Raw genomic sequence first — 19,698 nt, forward strand, 5'->3', positions numbered from 1 at the left:
CTTACTATTAGATGGACTGCTATGAAATTTGGCTCACACATTCATGTCGCCCGTGTAGACTGGACTGTTGAGCATTTGTTTGAGATAAATTATCAGTGTTTGCAGTGTCTGATTAAGTTTTGTTTGAGATTCATTGAGTTGTTTGTGTATGGATGTGACTTGACAAAATCCAAATATGCTTGAATATGCACTGCATACAAGCATCATATATGCAATGGAGAAAACGAGAACATTTTCCATAGAGTGCACTGCATTACATATGTGTTTACAGTGTGGCTGCTTGTTCTTAGTTCCCTAAACAATATACTGGAAGTCTGCCAGAAGAGATGACAGCCAAAGGAGCTAAAACATAGACCCAACTAATACACAGAAAGTCATTTACCCACATGTCAGCTCATTCTTTGTTTTGGATAAATATAACATTAGTTTGGATAAAATAATAACCATCCAGGCCCACAGTGCAGCTGTCAGTGGGCTCAGCCAATCTATTTCATCAGACTGACTGTTGGTTGGCTACGACTGTGGGTCCTCACCACCGTATTCAAGCTGCAGCGTGTCTCGCTGAAGTTCATCTGAACTTGTCTGCATAAATGCATGTGATTAGACGGCACACTGCCACCACTGAGAGAACTAATTTGCATGCGAGCGTGTGATCTGGATCAAGTGCAGTTTGCAAGTAAAGTAAGCTACTGAACAAGCAGTGATCATCTCAAAAAAACATCTAACAGCAGCAGTGTGCACCATCACTGACACCTCTGCACCTCACTGTTCATTATTGCTCTATGGAAGGTAGGAATACATTTTAGACAAGTACCCCGATCAGTTTCAGCTGAGAAGAAATTTCCAGAACACCGTCTGTCTCCTAAGCTGCACGTCAGCTGGGCTAAGTGAACGGAACAAAGGAACGGATCTCAGTGGGATACTGTATGATGAGCGACTACTGGATGCACAGCACTCCCATGAAAGTGGCCTGGCTCCGCCGCACCCCTGCTCAATTTTACAGCCTCTCTGTCACAATTTTCTCTTTCTGAAAGTCTGCCAGCCTCTCTGTACCCCCTATTCCCCTCTGTGCACCTGAGCCCCAATTAGAAACATGTGACCTCGGAAACAGGGGAAGATGGAGAGTGAAAAAAAAGTAGTGCACTTTTGACTCTGGACAAATTCTTTTGATGATTCTGTTAAAATGGGAAAAAAAGGACATTTTCAATCAATTAAACTACATAATAATGCAGGGCTAAAGAAATGTATCAGGAATCTTCTCAGTTGCCTGTACCTGTGTGTTTGACTGGGATTTAGACATACAAACATTTCTCAGCTGTCAATTTGTCGAGGTTTTATAGCTTGAGCTGACTGTCTGATTACAACTTCAGCTGATCCTTTGCCCCTTATTGCCCTGCTGAGGACTCACTCTTCAGTAAAACTTATTTCTAGGCTCACTGAAGTGAGATAGTGCATTAATATCGACTCAAATGTACCCTCCGTCTGAACATATTTGACTTAGAAGAAAAATCTGTGAACGCCATCAATCCGTTCCTGTCAAGTTCCCAACTTGAGAGAGCGGACTGTTAGAGCAGAGTGACAGACAATATGTGCTTTTCTAGTTTGGTTTGCATTTTTAGAGTTTTTTTTTTTTTTTTTTGTCCAGTCTGCCAGATTCACTCACTGCCCTTTTCCTTCTTTCTCTGTGCCAGCCCGGTGGTTTTAATCAGGGAAAGCAGCTGGGGACAGGGAGAGTGGAGCTTGTCTCTAAGCCCGGCTGATTTACTGGCTCCCCAGACCTCTTTTATATCTCACTGGCTAATAGGGCGAGCCTGGCAGCTTCGTATGGGAACAAAAATGCGGGCTGTAGACAGACAGGCTGTTAAAGTGTATAGAGGTAAGAAGCATACAGGATGCTAAGAGACAGACAGGTATGGACAATCAAGATATCAAATTTGAAGACTAGATCAGTATTTTAAATCTTTATAATGTCACTATTGTCATGGTAACAGCTGTGGCCTCTCTGTTCCCCTTTCTCTGTGCCTGGTGTCTATATGGGACATATAATCAGGCCCCCTCAGTGTCCAAAATCCTTCACTTTTTATTACACTTAAACTCTGGAATATTGCTGCCAATTAAACTTCTCAGGGAAAAACCAAATGTTGTTCTAACTAATAATTGTTCTTGGTTTTACAACATGTTCTTCAAGCTTTCAACAGATTAAACATTCAAAGTCTGCTTATAATTAAAGTTCCCTGTCCTGTACACCTGTAGGTCATTCGCTCATCAGCTCTGACCTGCTGCCTATCTACACAGCTGCTCCTTGTTGCCTATTAGTGTCCTGAGTGAACTGAGTTGTACTGGTGCTTTTGCTGTTCCTTGTATTCTTGGCTGTTTACCTGTCTGTTTTTTTTCTATGGCTGGTTTGTCTGCTGCCTCTGTCACCCTGTATTGATTATAAACTTATCTAGAAATAAAGTGTCTTCTAATTGTTCCTGCCGAGTCTCTGCTGTCTGCTTTTATTGTCCAGATTCTGACAGTCCACATTAAAAACCACAGACATTTTGTCTAAATTATGTTTTTGATATTAAATTACTATTTGTTATTCACACCAGTTACATCTGGAATTAACACATCCTAGATGATTGGATGTATTTTGAATCTCACTGCACAAACCACATCCAGGGGAGGTCAGCAGTGTACTTTGTCCTTGATGCCTACATCCATGGTCAAGCTACACAGGTGTTTTGGATCTCTCCTCATGGTACATTCATATAATGTTGGACATTCCCATGATTACGACTTACACTGACTGACAGACTGCGGCTGACAGGAGTTGCCCATTATATTCATAATGGAGCTTTTAGAGAAATCAGAGTTTCCCAGGTGTAATTATGACTTGGGAGCTGATATTTGGAAATCTGTAATTATGATAACTCAGCACTGTGTGGGCATAGAAAAACTGTACTTGTTTTGTTTGACATTTTTCTCACTTTGCTGTTACATGTGTTGCACCTGTTAGGACAGGACGATTTCTAAATGTATTTGTGTTTTTAGTAATATTTGTTTGTGTAATACAGTACATGGTACACTGACGTCAAACAAACAGCAAACAGCTGAAACTGAGACGTTGTCAAAAATTGATTGTCAGTAGGATGAGGTCTTTAATGTCAATTCTGAAGGATGTAATTATCACAGACGGAAGCCTCAGTGGGTATTTTTGCAAATGAAAGGGCAATCAGATTTCACTTTGTAAACCGGAGACACATCTCAACACAATCTCCGCACCATCTTGATCGAAGACGTATTAATGCTCAGTGTAAATGGGTCACGGCTGACACAGATAAACTAGCAAACATAGGCTTTTCAGAGAGACTGGCAGATACACAAGTCAGAGAGACAGAGAGGTGGTTTGGGACAGAGCTGTGACAGATTTAGTTGGTCCCCTCTGCTGTTCACACTGCTGGCAACAGGAGATGAAGATGAATATACAGTAAGAGAGGCAGACAGTCAATAGACAGACATTCAGTGAGACAGATAAAGAGATCTGTGACACATCCCGAGTTCCACTTTTGCTAACCACAGCTGAATTTCTTAAGATACAAGCACACATATGCAAAGGGCCACACCTTAAGTCACACACATTCATCCACGTAAGCACCTACACACCAATCAGTCACAATGTTAAAACCACTGACAGGTGAAGCGAATGACATTGATTATCTCCTTACAATGGTACCTGTCAAGGGGTAGGATAAATCAGGCCGATAGTGAACAGTTCTTGAAGTTGATGTGTTGTTAGCAGGAAACATGGGCAAATGCGAGGATGACAGACACATAACTTTGCAAGGTGCCAAGCGAGTAGATAATCACCTGAGCAGCAGAGGAAACTGTTTCACTAATCAGGAATTACAGTGTGTGATTCCACAGATGCAGACTGTTGAATAAGACTTTGCATTAAAAGATGTCCACTTGTCCGTCTTTCACATTACTGTTCAGTTTGTATTTGCTGATGAATAATGCAGCGGGTTTACTACGTTACTTTTTATTCAGTCTTAGTCTCGTGGTCGTTGTGAAAGATATGTTGCCAGCAAACGTTTTTCCTCATAGTTTTCATTAACAAAATTAACACTGCATGTAGACACACATACACACACATGTACACACTTATCCTATTACTCTCACCACCGACGGTTGCTAGGCAACAGCACATATCTACAGATTGTTTACAGAACCTGTAATATAGTTCATCTCAAAATGGGAAAGGGGGGGGGGGGGGGGTGGGGGGTGGTGGCAGAGACAGACGACACAATCTCCTCAGATGGAGAGATAAAAAGAATAAAAGAGGAATGGTGGCCCGTCCCTTCACAGGCAAGTGAGCAGTAATGCAGTGAGGCTACTGCTCCCTGGTGTATGGTGTGTTATGAAAGATGAAAGAAATGTTTTGTGATTTAATACCGTGCTGCTAAACCAAATACATCTGTCTAGATCCCCTCTTGTGCTGAATGGGAAGGCAGGTGACACGCAGATTCAGTGTCATGTATCATCATTGTTTTGATTAACCCTGAGGGTGGAAGAGATAAAAACACACTTGAACTCTTCTTTTCAAAGGAAATATGATCGAGTAACACTACGGGCTCTCCAGGTTCATCTGTGGTAAAAAGACAGGACAAAGGCACACAGCTTCAACAGGCACAGGCACTTTTTTTCCCCCAGTTTTCAGGTAGGCAATTCATTTATATTTATCAAATAATTTGAAATATGTTAGATTAATATTACAAAATGTAGTGGATGTTCAACAATCTAAGTATGGACGAATAAGGCTGCTTATTTTCTGCAGGTCAAGAAACGAGTAAGTTGTTTTTAACTAAGCCAGTTATTCTCTTGTGCATATATGGAAAAATCAATGAGAACATTGATTTCACAACCATCAGGCCAATCAATATCTGTTCTCAAAGTGTGAAGTGAGCGACACCGTTACCACAATACAGCATCAATGCTAATGTCACATACAGTATGTATTTGATGGTTATGCCTCTGCTGCTGTAATGACAGAAGAACTTTCTCAGGATTTTTACAAGGCAACATCCTGCCTTTAAAATCCCACTGTAAAGACTTATTATCGCTATTTCATACTGACCATTGCAGAGTCTACACAGTTTTGTCGGTTGCCATGGCTCACCCCGGAGAATAATCTGGACCTGCGCTAGACGAGTGAGCTAAAAGTTTTGGTGGATAGTTTGACTCACATGATGGTGTTGATCCCTGAAAGCTGCTGGAACATTTGAAGACCACAGCCCACCAGGAGGGCTCGCCGAGTCGGGGGGTAGGTCAGCATCCGCCAGATCACGGGGCCATCTGGAGGCACAAGCAGAGGCACAGCAGAAATTAATTTCAAACTCGGCAGGGCTTCACTGCAAAACATACAGTGGTTTTAACAGAGTTTCATTCCACAATATGCTACAGATCATAAGAAGAATAAGACCCTGGCTGGTACAAAAGTAAGGCCTCCCCTCCAATATTCATAAAATATTAATTTATTAGCCATCAGGTTAGCATAATGAGCCATATTGTCCTCAAGTTGGACCTACAATAGGTTCAATCCACAGCAACCATCTGCCTCAATGATGTTTCCTTAACAGGATGCTGAGGCTTCGTTAGCTCCAGGGATACTGTTCTGTAGCTGACCTCTGACCTCTGATCTCCCTGTGGTGCTGGAGATGTGTAAAAAGAAAATGTCTCTCCTGAGGATCGGCACACAGCAGTAGCTGCCTTTTCTTTTTTTTCTTTTTTTCAGATGGTGGGTATCTCAGTTTGGGATGAAACAAATATTTGACGCTGGCTTTGGCCTCGTGGAGTCCCACTTGGCTCAGCAACAGAGCCATACTGTGATCTCCAACACACACAGACAAGCGCCTCCTTTGGGAGGAGAAGTCTTAATAGGATGAGAGACAGGCATGGAGACAGTCAGATAAAGAGGGAGACACCCTGAGCGCAGAGAGATCAGACAAGCGAGCCTGAACAAACACACACACACGCCAAAAAAAGAGAAACACAGGTAATGTCAGGATACACAAGAACATGCAAACATATCATAAACAAGGATGGCATGAGCCCGCACATTTGAGATGACACACACAGGCTGGTTATTTGGGAGCAGCTGTGCGTGGGAGGACTCTGGACCAGTGGACATCTCTTTTAGCTGTTAGACGAGCAGACTCTGTTTAAGGGTCCCCTGCTGACACACAAACACACTTAAGCCTTCCTTTTGATGGCCGCCTGTCAGAGTCCGAGGTAGATTATCATCTTTGATTCCTTTCATTTCTGAAATGCTAAAAGAGGCTTTTTAACTTTAACCTGTTTTCGCTGCAGAAGCCACTTCACATCCTTTTTACGAAATGAGAGGCAATTATCACAGTGCACTCTGATGCAGTCAAAAACCTAACTTTATGATTTATAATCTTTCTAAAATCTTGCATTCAGCCTCGATTTAACACCTCCAGTTTTTCCTGAAGTGACATGAATAAGCATAAACTAAAACTGCCGCACATAAACAGGCTCTGCAGTTATTTTCTCAGGGTTCATGTTATTCAACTGGGAATAATTTGAAAAGTTTGAAGTTTGTCCTCAGGTTAGGTAAAACGAATCCCTTAGCCTGCATGGGTTCCAAATATTTTGGAAATATATTGTTAAAATACAGTTAATAGAAGCTTGTTTTGTGCTTTGGAGTTATGTTTTGGGTTCTCAATGAGCTACTGTATGTCTAACCTCAGACAATGAAGAGGAAGTGATGTGTATATGGGCTGAGCCATTTCCATGGCGCTAACCTGGTGGAGTGAGATTGGTTGATCCCCAGGGACCAGAGCAGAGGACTCTTATCTGATTAGCCAGCAGGGGAAGTCAGGATTCATGGGCCGAAGCCAAGTATCGAGAGAGCTGAGACCTGATGTCCGTCTGAAGAATCGCTAAATTTACTCTGCCAAACACATGTTCAGATGCAATCGATCATACAAGCAGAGGATCTTTTTCTCTCACTGTTTTTAACACACACAGAATCACATAAGACCAAAGAAACAACAGAAGTCAGTGGTTGATCATACATTACATATGCAAGAACACTAACTATATGCACGTTCACACTCTCCTCTCCACTATATGTGCAGACACGGTTTCACATACATGCATAAACACACGCAGGCTCACAAAACACACAGCTTCATTTCCTCAGTTGAACACCACCCGACTGTAATTTAATCAGATGAGTTATTGAAAAAGAACGATGGCGATGAAAAACAAGTCAGCGAGCTACCAGCAAGTCACAAGCACAGTGATTAAGTCTCATAGCACTGCAGTAATTGCACATCAGTATTCCACACTGAAGATTTCCAACAATGTCTGCTTCATTTATTTGTACATTTCACTCACTTTATCCTGCAGTACCAGCGTTACACAGTTAAGTTTAAAATTTGAAACAAATCTTGCAGCCGAGTAAACACCACACTTCACTCAAAAAATGATCAATTCAGGTGCAGGTTATGGTTAAATGCATGAATAATACAAAAAAAAAAAAATCATGATGTTCCAGTTCCTATGAGAGATGAGCAGTGAATGTGACTGTGAAACAAATGAAACTAAACACACACACACACACAGCTCACTACAAAGATTTTATTTCTTTGTGTCAATCTACCCGCATGAGCTCTGTGATCACTCCTGTGCCATCACTATCTGGATGGATCCCCTTTGATTTCCCACCTTATCAGTATTCAATCCAGCAAATACTAATAGCCTCACTCTGAGCCCATCATATGGTTTGTTTGTACAGTGAGCAGGGGAAGACTGGGTGTGTTTTTAATGAGAACCACGTCCTTCTCCCTCTTCATCTCTTCCTCTTTGATATTCAGCGAAGGAATCTCCAATTAGCCCTTTTCCTTGGCTACCTGCTTTTGGGAAAAACACCAACTTCTATGCGTAACAACCCCCACGGTCAATTACAGAGCCAGTTAAGCACCGTTAGTCCTGTCGGGCGTTTTTTTTTATTCACGCTTCAAACACGTGCCACGCTCGGCTTAATGAAATATACATCTGGGAGCGAAAGGAGGAGAAGAGGTACAAACATGGGGCAACTGACAGACATCCATTCACACAACTGACGATTCCCACACTGATTTACAAATTCTTTGTAAATCAATGAAATGTATTTCTATCCATGAGTCAATGGTGCTGGCGGCCAATCAAGGAAACAGAGGTCCAATGAGGCAGTCGAAAGAAGCACAGAAAGAATTATAAAGATAGAGGTCAGTCTATAAAGAGGAAAGCCACTGCTCTTAAGGCAGACAGGAATAGCATTTTCTATTCTATCCAATCACCGTGTCCTCAGGAAGTAAGTGGCTGGAAGTGGGCTTCACTTATGTAACCGAGCGGGCTGCAATCAAGGACCGAAGCCTGAGCAGGCAATCTGCAGCCCTCCTACCTCAACCTCCAGCTCCCTTCTAATTATTTCTTCCACATACTTCCCCTCTTCTCTCCTTTCTCACCTCTCCTCCACTTCCTCATCAGAGTAGGATCATAACACCTCGCGCTCTACAACAGTCAAGATCAGAGGAGAAGGTCAGGACTAATAGAAAAAAGAAATTAGGACTATCACTGCAACGGCTGTTGTCACCATGTAAAAAAGAGCTATACTTTCATGTAAGAGAGTGTGAATTTCTGACAGTGATGGAAATCTGGAAAAAGAATTACAGATGTGTCAGCAGACCTGGGTAAAATAGCCACTAAGCTACTAATCTTATCACTAATACAAGGGATTCAGCTAGTTCAAAAGCAGCTACACAGGTGATTTGTATTTGGTTTCACTTGTTATTTATTCTTCTGTGATTACATCTGATAATAGAGTTTGATCAGAGAGAGCTTAAGTGAGGTTATAGCAACATCGTGTGTGATTTTCAGATTTTCTCCTGATCACCTTAACAGAGCTGCGTGTTCCTGCAGTGGAGGAGGATGCAGTTTCAGGACCGCAGTCCTTGGGCAGCATTTTTATGAACCCAGTTTTTTTGAATTCACTTAAGATCAAATGTAGACATGGTATGTCGAGAGGAAGAAGAAGAAAATGAAATCAGCCACAGGAGATGCTGTCAAGTGCTTGAAATAGAGGCAATTCTTGTGTCATTTAGAGGTAAGTAAGTCGCTTGGAGCCAACGTACATCCTTATGGCCATGTGTGGTCTGTTTGATAATATTATGGAGTAACTATAGGTGATGTGTGGGTGTATCATGTTCCAATAGATCCTCAAAATCTAAAAATAATCACGATTTCTGGAAAGCAAGGACCCTGATTGGTTCTTTCCTGGATAACTGAGAATCACCCTGGACCTGCAGCGTTAGGTAGAAACAGCATTTTAAGTGGAGCTGATCAAATCTTGCCAGTATCCAAGACTCCTGTCTGCAGGTGCAGGGGAGCAGCTGTGTTTATCTAAGGGCACCGAGGGGCCAGCGGTTGCCAGGAGCCGAGCACCAGGCAGACACATGGATGGATAGATGGACTGAATCACACACACACGCAGGGGCTGACATGGGAAATACACACCAGTGGCAAATGGAGCCTATACTGCTTCAGCATGAATATACTTTATCAATATTATGGTGGGACAGTATCTTTTCATACTACTTAGACCCAAGTAAATATTCGCCACAATTTCAAGTACTGGACAGATGTTGAAGGCAATCTGCTTCTCCATTTCTGAAATATGACTCCTTCCATTCCCTTGCCTCTGATTGCTTTGTTGTTTTTTTTTTTTTTTTTTGTCCCTCAATGGCCAAATTTCTAGGTGTCCTTCTTATTCCCACAACTGACTCCCAAACCACAGAAAGTCTAGACATGCCCATGCACTCGGATGACATAAGCCAGATGTATCAAACTAATGCAGTGTGGCAAAGCTCCCAGCATCAGTGGCTCAGTGGCATGTTAAAAGTTTTCTCATCAGGCATGTATTTCTTTCTGAAAAAACACAGCATCTTACATGGTGAAAACAAAAGCAGGTACAGGAGCCCCAGTGGAATAGCAGACAGAGCAACGTTTCAGGTTTTCCTGTCAGTCTGTCATGTTGTTTCTGTCCATTTTTGTGGCCTGTCAGCATAAGAAAGAGGGTTACACAAGGAGAGACAGATCCAGGAAAAGGCAGAAAAAGAAATGGAGACAACTGAGCGTGTAACTTTTTTTTGGTTTGAAAAGTGTTGAAAATCTGCTGCCTGGTTATGAATCAGATCAGCCCAACAGAGGCACCTGAAGTTGAGAGGAGGACACGACACAGAGGCGCATACATTTTTAAACTCCGTCTGATTTCCCAGCTGAGATTTCTATTATTCAGCGCTTAGACAGCTTTCCCTGCAGACACGCTGTCCGTCATTAGACGAAAAGTAACGCAGCAAAAAGTTTAAGGATATAACTATTTTTCACTTTCTGAACAGAAGTAATTTCCTCCCTCTAGATGACAGCTCAGTGGGTAAACTGTAGCCATCCAGTATTTGTTGTGTGTTAAAACAAATGTTATGCAAGAATCAGCTGCTGCTATTGCCAGCTGACCCCAAACTGGTGGGTAGTTAGTCCTGAGGGAGGAGAGGAGGAACATAAGTGTGTGTGTGTGTGTGTGCACAGGCTTATGTGAGGGAGAGAGAAAGAGGGAGAAAGAAACATACACACACAGACAACTGTGCACGCACACTTTCCATTTTATATCTTATTATTCTGCAGTGGACATGGACAATTTTGCTAGACACACACATACACACACACACGACCATCAGACAATATAATTGTATTTGTTTCTGAGGACAGTGCCGCACAGCTTGCAATCGTAAGTCTTATAAATAATGTTTACATATTTTAGTGTTGCACGTTTCAGTTGATCACATGCAATTTTTAATAGTTATATAACACACAAGAGACGCTATTTGAAATGAACTGCATTTGAGGTAAAAATATATGTAAACTGTTCATTCAAATATTGTATTTCTGTATTTCACATTATTAAATGGTGAAATAAAGAGGCTAGTTCAGTGTCCCTCTGTCCATGCGGGGTGTGTGACAGGCACAGAGGGGGACTCATGATAGATCTGCCGTTGCAAAACTCTCCTCGCTTAATTATTAATATTTAAACCTACAAGGGAACAGAGGAGCGGAGAGCTCGGAGAATGAAGCTCTTTTGTTCTCTATTTGTCACTTGCTGCTTATTCTGCAACACAATGACCCGCATGAACTATTCACTGTTAGTGTGAAGACTGTTGACAGAGGTTGTAATGGAAGCAGCTCAAAGCAAAAAACTATTATTCTATTCTTAATCTATTGAATTAACCTTTTATCGCAGCGTTTCTTAACAAGGCACAGCTCAGGCCATGCAATGTGCGAGAGGGTTAGAGGGCACTTTGATTTTTGGCAGAGATCAGAAAGTGTTTACCTGTCAGAGTATTCCAAGTATTGTAAGTAAACTGGCATAAAGGCTTCTATAGGTATTTGAAATAGGTATAATGTGCAAACATATAACTGGGACACTCCAAAAACTCATAATCAGGACACTAGTGTGCACTTAAGTCAAGGAACTGAGCATTCATTAAAAGACTCTTCTCTATGAAGGAGATTTTGCTTGCTCTATGAAAATAAGGGCTACTGAGATCCTTATAAAATAACAGACTATTTTGTTCCTTATAAGAATTTATTTTACAACAAAGCTTTGTTTCAAACCAGAGAAATCTTAATGTCATTAAACAATAAACGTAGTGTACGCACTTTACACTATGTCCTCCGTGAGACTCACTAAAATGACAATGCGTCCTTCCAGTTGGTTCTGCAAAGGACGACATGAATGCTCAGTCACATTCCACTCAAGTCAAGAGCCAATCACTAAGCAGACAGTGGTTCAATTTGTGTATGACTCACAAAAGCAGTGTGATTGGTGATGTCAGCATTTCAAAGAGACTCATTGGTAAAAGAGTCTATTCAGTAGCAAGGGAGCAAAGAGTGATCTGCGTTTCAAATGGTGCAGAGATAACCTTCATGTCTGCTGGGTGGCGAGGCTCATGATCTGAATCTGATCTGGTTCTCCTTCAGGGTCAGAGTCAGTTTTTATTGGTCAAATATGTTTCTATGGGAGAGGAGAGGAGAGGAGAGGAGAGGAGAGGAGAGGAGAGGAGAGGAATGGAAATGAGAGGGGAAAAAGGTGAGCAAGGGGGAAGGAAAGGAAATTAAATAAAAGAAAAGGTGAGGAAGGGAGAAGAAGGGAAAGGAAGGCAAAGAAAAGGAAATGATAAGAGAGGAAAGAAGGAAAGAAAGGAGAGGAAATGAGCAGAAAGGAGAGGATAGGACAGGAAAAAGAAGAGAAGAGAGGAAATGAAAGGAAAGTAGAGGAGAGGACTGAAGAAGAGAGGAAAGAAAAACAAAGAAAACTACTGAAAGGAAATAGAGGAAAGGAAAGGTAAAGATATGAGAGGAGAGGAAAGATATGGGAAGGGAAAGGAAAGGAAAAGGGAGGGAAAATTTTAGAAGAGAGGAAATGAGAAGAGAGGGAAAGGAAATGGAAGGAAACAAGCTGCTGTCATAGAGGCTGGGAGTTAAGAAGAGGTGAGAAGAAAAAAGGATCTGCTGTCATTGGAAAAAGTCCATATTTAACCTGCTGGTGTTTTAACTGCCATAGCATCCTAATACACTGCTTTACTTCATGTGTTGTTATTTTGCCTGTTACTACTCTGATGCAGAAATGGCACATCAGTAGGAAACCTCTAAACTGGCATTCACAGTAACTACAGGTAACCAGAAATAATGTCACTCTTGAAAAAGTTGATCTTCCTCCTTAAGTACAAGTAAAAACTGAGAAGACAGAAGTTTAGTGGCAAAGAACTTCTTGCATTTTAGAAAATCTTTTTAAACGCTGTCTCCTCTCTGCATGAGTCACTCATACCTCTTGCCTGAGCAGCCTTGAGGCAAACGGAGTGGGTTTAGGTAACACTCAAATCGAACAACTGTACAAGACAGCGGAGAGGCAGCCGTTCCTGATGTGCCCACACATCTTAAACTCAAAACAAAGCCTCTAAAAGAAGATTAAGTAAACAAATCAATGTCTGATTGATCCATTCAAGCAAAGTAAATCTTATGAACAATCTGTGGTACAGACAAAATAAAAAATAAATAAAGATGCTGAAAAAAAAAAAAACTGCATCAAGATTCAACAAGAACCCCCAGAAAAGTTCATTTCAGGAGAAAGACACAGGCTGTAACAGCAAGATAGTGGGTGAATGAAAAAATCCTTTGAAACTTCTTATCATACCTCTAAAGTGCTGGCTCCGTTATTTGAGAGGGCCCGAGGCATTTAAATGTGGAACAAGGAAACAAATGTGTGTTGAAGAGACAGAGAGATCTTACAGAGATTTGAGGCAATCAGCGAACTGTGCCGCTGTGACATGAATACTGCTTCACTCTCAAACAGAGTGCACAGTGGAGGCAGACATGGTTTTTCCATAGTTACACTAGGCAGCATTTTCTTTTGGACAAGTTTCTCACTTTACTAAGGATCAAAATGTTTGCTTGATCCAAACAAACCTTTTCTGCATTTGTTTAAGATAGATGTAGTTGCGTCGGTGAGGGTTGAAACTCTAACGCATATCCCGCATGATGGGCACAAAGAGACGGCTGGTGACGAGTTTTATTGATGGTTCACTGGCCCATCGATGTGTGGCCCACATGGATTTGTTCGGGTAGTCCAAATGGTCAATCTGACTACGGTGGAGAGACCTCAGAGAGACCACCTGCTTGGCAGGAGCAAAATATTTGCTATAGTAGCAGGAGAGCTGGAAGAAATGGTGGTGTGGCGTTTGCTAACCCACAACCTAGCTCATGTTAGTTACGTTACCTGCTGTCTTGTTCATTGCTCAGTATCATGGTATTTGTCCGTACAACATACAAAAGGTTTTACAGCTTAGCTAAAAACATAGTCTTTTCTTTGGTCACAGTAGTTTTGTTTTGGATGTGGAGTTAGTGTGCATCTCATTTGTTTGATGATGTATGTATTATAACACACACACACCCACACCCACACACACATAATCATCTATCTATCCATTCTGTGTTTGCGTTTTGGCCAGTAATAAAATCTCTGGAGTCAGTCTGTAGTCTGCTGGTAATCAATCTAAATGAGTTATTGAGATTCATGACTTCCCAGCTGCATACCTGCCCTAATGCAAACGATAAGGGTCTTCCTTGGGGGCACACAAACACACACGCACACAGAAATAAGAGAGTCGGAGTTAAAGAGGCTTGGGGGAAACAGGAAACATACATTACCTATATCATCTGAATTTCTCATTTCACTGTTTCACATTAAAGCCAATTTGGGTAATAATTTTGCCAAAAAATAATTTAGTGACCTAATAAACCCACATCTACAGCTCGAACATTTCAGTAATAACCATTACTGTGCTCGTTAATTTCAGACAGGGCTCATTGGAGTTTCTCTACCCAAAACACTCCAATTCAGAAAGTGTATTTTAATTGAATAAGGCAACTCTGGGAGAGTCACGACTTCACTGCTGGCGCTGCGTGTGGAAAACGAGGACCCTGGAACAACATCTCCAGAAGAATACTGCTGCATTTTAAAGTAGCCTTCATTTCAGTCACATTGTGCTCTGCGATTCAAATAAGTGAAAAGCTCCAGAGGCACCATTAAAAGTCTCCTTTTCTTACTCCATTGTAAGTTTTGTGACAATTAAGTCAAGGCTGAAAAATTGTGTGTACACTGAAAATACACTGCTTCAAACTTCCAGATACAAACAACTCAACATCCCTATTTACTTTTTTACTGTGTATAAGCAGTGAAAATGTCTTCAGGTCCATGTTTAAATTCTATGGAGGTGCAAATTTCTGCCTCAGATCATCACTTTGAAAGGTCTCAGTGTGCTTAAAACAAAGCATCTGAAGGTTAAAGTGTTTATACCTGCTCCAAATGGCCACAGGCGAAAGCGGGGCAAAAACCTTGCAGTCACAGAAAGGCATAAAAAGGGATTAATTGTATCAGTGGGGATGGTGCACACTTTCACACACTCTCTCCTTCAAGGCATAAAAAGTGACTAAAGCATTTGTGTGAGAAACTTAAAAAAAAAAACTGTGAGAAAGTAAGAAACCCACTGCATCACATGGACGTCCTGGTTTCAAAAAGTTGCACAAATTTTCATATGTAGCTCCTCGGTTCTTATGTTCCTGCTTAAATCAGGTTATTTACATTTAGATTTAGGATTCCCTTTAACGGTGTTGATAGCATGCCAAATGCTAACATGGCTCTGTCCAAAGGTAACAAAATCTGCCTACCAGCACCTCTAAAGGTTATTTCTTGACATCAGTGTGCCCAAGACTATTCCTTTAGGCCTTCAATTCCCTCTTGACATTGTGGTTTCTTTGTTCCTGTCATGCAGTGGGGTCAAAAGTCCATGCTTACATTTTCATTATTTTGTATCATCAGCAACCAACCACATTCCTTTAACTCTGTGATCTGCAAGTAGTAATCTGCACTAATATTTCTCTAATTCTTCTCTGACCTTTTTAGCTTACCTATTCTTTCTGAATAAAAAAGCATTCCCTGTGCTCCTCATTCTATATTGAGTGTATTGATTTTTCAACGAAGAGTAATGAATACTGTGAGCAGCTAGAAGTGCCTGCTAATACTCTGTAGATCAATAAAATCTGCAGCTTATGAATAGAGAATTAATAATTTGTAATGGCAATAAAACACTGGATGACTTGAATCTGGAGTTGAAACTGTTCATATTTTTGTTTTTGGACAAAAGTATGAAACCAATGACTAAAACAAAGAGAGAGGTAATTCCTTCATCTCCCCTCTTTGTTTCATCAGAAGCAGCTTGCCTTGCTTTGCATCCTCTGCTAATGCAGCCATAATAATTTCCCAGTTGGGACGTTGGTTTCATTTCCCTGCACTCCACCCTGCTACCCCCGCCATCAGCTCGTTGTTGTTCAAGCCGATGGCAACATGGGCAGAAATGTGCCATTTCCACTCGTCTTCTGTCAAAGTGTTTGTTCATATTACCCTTGTAAACAGATTTGTCAGGCAGCCCATTTGGGTTTCTTAACGCTCACGAACAAGAGGGGGAACAAGAAGTGGGAATGAAAAGCACTAGAGCAGAGAGCATATTTATTGAAAAGTAGATTAGCAAAGAAGACAGTGCCTCTAGGATGTTTAGATTCAATTAAGTCTAGATTTGAGAGTGGAGTCGTGAACCCGGCTTACGTCAGGAAATAGTGATGATCAGATGTGAGTGGACTGCTACAAACTCTGCAGCCACTTGAATTTATCAAATAATGTCCCTCAAATCCTGTTTAATGACAGCAATGGACATTCATTTTAACCAATTCAAAATCTATAAACTTAACTTTAAAGGTATGGGTCATGCTTAACCTGAATACTGAATGGGGCTGTTGTTCAGTGAATCCAAACACCTCATCCTCTGTACAAAGCCCTGGTCTCATTATGATTTCCTTGTGGATTTAAACAGACCCAGAGAAGCAGTGGAGTTTCGAAAAATGTTCAAATATCTTGAATTATTAAAGATCAGTGGGAGAATCAGGACTGTGATGGAGGCAGACGCTAATACTCCCTCAGACATCTATCAGGTATGTGTGCGCCGTGTTTGTGCCTGAATAAGTAGCGATTGTAATGGAATAAAATTAATCATTTGGAAACACGCAGCGGGAACATTAATGCAGAACACTTTTGTTTATAGCTAACACTGTGTACCATTCAATTACCTAGAAATAGATGGTTAAAACAATCATGAGTCAAACAGGGAGGCAGGGTTGAGAGGAGATGGCTTTGGACGACAAATAAATACAGAGAATAACAATTGTCTTCAAACTGATATGAATAAATAAACATAAAACCAACTCTATATAACGCTAATTTAATTCCCCAGACCTCGCCTGATGTTGTGATTATGTATGTAACGCACAGTCTCTACTTTAAATCAATCTGAACACTCTTTGCTTTTATAACTTTCAAATGATGCTGTATTCATCTTTAAGCAATATACCCGTTCATCTTGATTCCTGCCTTTGTTTGCCTACCACAACGTCTTATATAATGCAGTGATTGTACTGTGCTAAATTGATGTCACAGTGCTTGGCATTGAGCGACTGAGAGACAAAATTGATTCGTGGAGCCTGGATAAACAGATTTTTCTGTGGGATTCCAACCAAACATCTGTGTATCGCTCTTAAAAGCTGAACTAGTCTAATATTTTTGTAAACAGTATTTTGTAATGAATCAAGTGACTACCTATAAGTAATTTAAAAAAGGTTACCCATAGTTATCTCTGTTTCTGGGCTTTCCTTCAGTTCTATGGAGTGTTTCAGCATCTTTCAGCTCATTGTTTTGGTCACAGCTTTACTGTTTTGATCCTCATCAAGGCCCCAAAGGTCTATGTGATGTATATTTCATCATCTGCCCAAGCCTGCAAGGGCCCACATGGACCCCTGTGCAACTGACAGCATGCAGCATGTAATCCGCATCTTTGGTCCTATTGGAACATGTCCAGATACACTTCACTGTAGTGTGTATAGAAGCATGTGTGCACTAGCTGTCTGCGTGCAAGTCCTCAGTTCTCCATGTCCATCCTGGAGTTTGATCAAGGCTTTATGAAAGAGTATAAAATGAGCTAACAATCTAACTTGCATTAACTAAGACTTTTATTCGCTTTTCATTTAATGTTTATTGCTTTGCTTATTTTTAAAAATGCTCCCAATATCTGTACAATTGCTGGGTATAAAGCGATCTGCTGCTTGATGCTGCCTCCATCACTCAGTGTCCATACATGCCCTTTGTTTTTGTAAGGTTACGTCTGAGCCTGCTCAGTGCTGCTTCAAACAAGAATTGTTATGAACAAGCCTTCCAAAGAAATCAATGTGTCCAATACAGTGCACTATGAAGTTTCTCGTGAAGAATGGCAATATAATGGCTGACAGAGCTTGCCTGTAATATTGCCACAATATTGCTTCTCCATCATAATTGCTGCCCCAACACCTCCATTTTCCACTTCGCTTTCTCTTTGTCTTCGACCTCTCCTCCCTCCACTGTTCTCCTCCCCCCAAACCTCCCCTCCTCCGCCTCCTCTCCACCTCTCAGGCTGAAAAGACGGTAATCATAGCTGATTGACTTGAGGGTGACAACACATCATCATCACATCTCTGACTTTGTTTCAAAAGATGTAGGCGCTCAGCGTTCTTTTCATTGCTTCCACATAACCCTGACATTTTAAGTACCAAAAATACAACAAATCAATCAAATCAAAATTTCCACTACTGGAAATAATTGGTTTTGATTGTGACATGGAACTAAAATGAAAGTCACATATTTAAATTTAAAATTATACAGCAAATAAAATGTGCCTTAAACTGCATGCTGAAAAAATTTTAATAGGAGGTGATGGTGGCCACGTGATGATAAGCTGCATGCACTGCTCATCATTATCAGCTTTCTGAGCACTGGGCCTTTTGCACCTTTGGAAATTCATGATGTGTTAAGTGTGTGTGTGTGTGAGAGAGGGAGGATGGGAGGGTTACACACACTATAATCACTGTTACATCGGAGGTGAGAGGAAAAAGGGAAGTGAGAGGTGTTGTTTCCATGGTAACCGACATGTCAGCAAAGGGGCATGGTACTCCTTTGTTTTTCCAGGTGAGAACAGATGTACACACACACACACAACAAGGCTACAGGTAAGCATCTACATCTTTGCCAGAGTCATGAGTAGAGCCACTGACCACAAGTTAGAAGGGCCAAGGGCCAGTCACAGAGGAGCGTTTCAAATCAAAAGGATCAGATCTCTCAGAGAAAAAGGTTAATTATGGGGTTTGAGCAGTGAACCAGGTTTCTGTGAGAATCCTTGGCCGCAGCGTAACAACGGACTTAACAAGTCCTCTAAAGGGCAACAAAGACAGGCTGATGGAGGGCCGGCTATTCTTCAAACTCTATTATTTATGCTATCCTGGCCTTCACATTACCTTACAATCTTTACTGTTTATTAGAGTGTTGTTTAACACAAGCTGCTTTACGGTGCTTGTAAAAAATCTAGTTTCCTGTTCACTGTGTTGGAGACAGAATCACTTGGGATTGTCCAGTTTTTTTTTAACAAAGTATCCTGGGATCCTAATGTGTGACACTCATAAGACCTGGTAACGTGGAAAATGGCACAGTAAAATTAACCCATGTCCTCCTGGTGGTGCAGTGAGTACTCGCCAGGCTAATTGGTGAACTATTAGTTAATTTTCACTCCATCTGTCTGTCTACCAATCTCCCTGTCCTCTCCATCTGCCTGTCTGTCTGGTTGCTAGGTGACAGCTGTTCTCCAAGTCATATGTCGGACCTAAAAATGAGCATGTAAATTGCAAAAGTACTAGTGGTGCAGCTATGAAATGATGTGGCACAGATGGTGGTCACACATTCAAGGTTTCTTCACTTTGGATTTAGTTGTGAGAGAACCTTGATACCTCACACAAGCAAACACCAAACACGAGCTGATTTTGTTGGACCATATGCGTGCTACGAAAGCAAAACGAAAAGAACTACAGTGAATTTAGAGGAAAGAACAAAGGGAGACACGAGCAGCATGGGTTTTTAGTTCTGCAGAGAGGGGGAACTAAATTAAAAAGGTCAAATAACGTGTCATATAG

The 19,698-nt window shown here is 41.2% G+C and overlaps 1 protein-coding gene across 1 annotated transcript in view; it reads right to left on the bottom strand.

Annotated features, from left to right (window-relative positions):
* LOC121176304 (proton myo-inositol cotransporter-like) overlaps positions 1 to 19,698 on the bottom strand; it is a 44,770-nt gene that overhangs the window by 12,255 nt on the left and 12,817 nt on the right. Inside the window, exon 4 of the mRNA XM_041030354.1 lies at positions 5,229 to 5,337. Within this exon, the coding sequence (XP_040886288.1) occupies positions 5,229 to 5,337 (109 nt within the window). The remainder of the gene's footprint in view (positions 1 to 5,228; positions 5,338 to 19,698) is intronic.

The sequence above is a fragment of the Toxotes jaculatrix genome, chromosome 22 (genome assembly GCF_017976425.1).
Source record: "Toxotes jaculatrix isolate fToxJac2 chromosome 22, fToxJac2.pri, whole genome shotgun sequence".
NCBI lineage: Eukaryota > Metazoa > Chordata > Actinopteri > Toxotidae > Toxotes > Toxotes jaculatrix.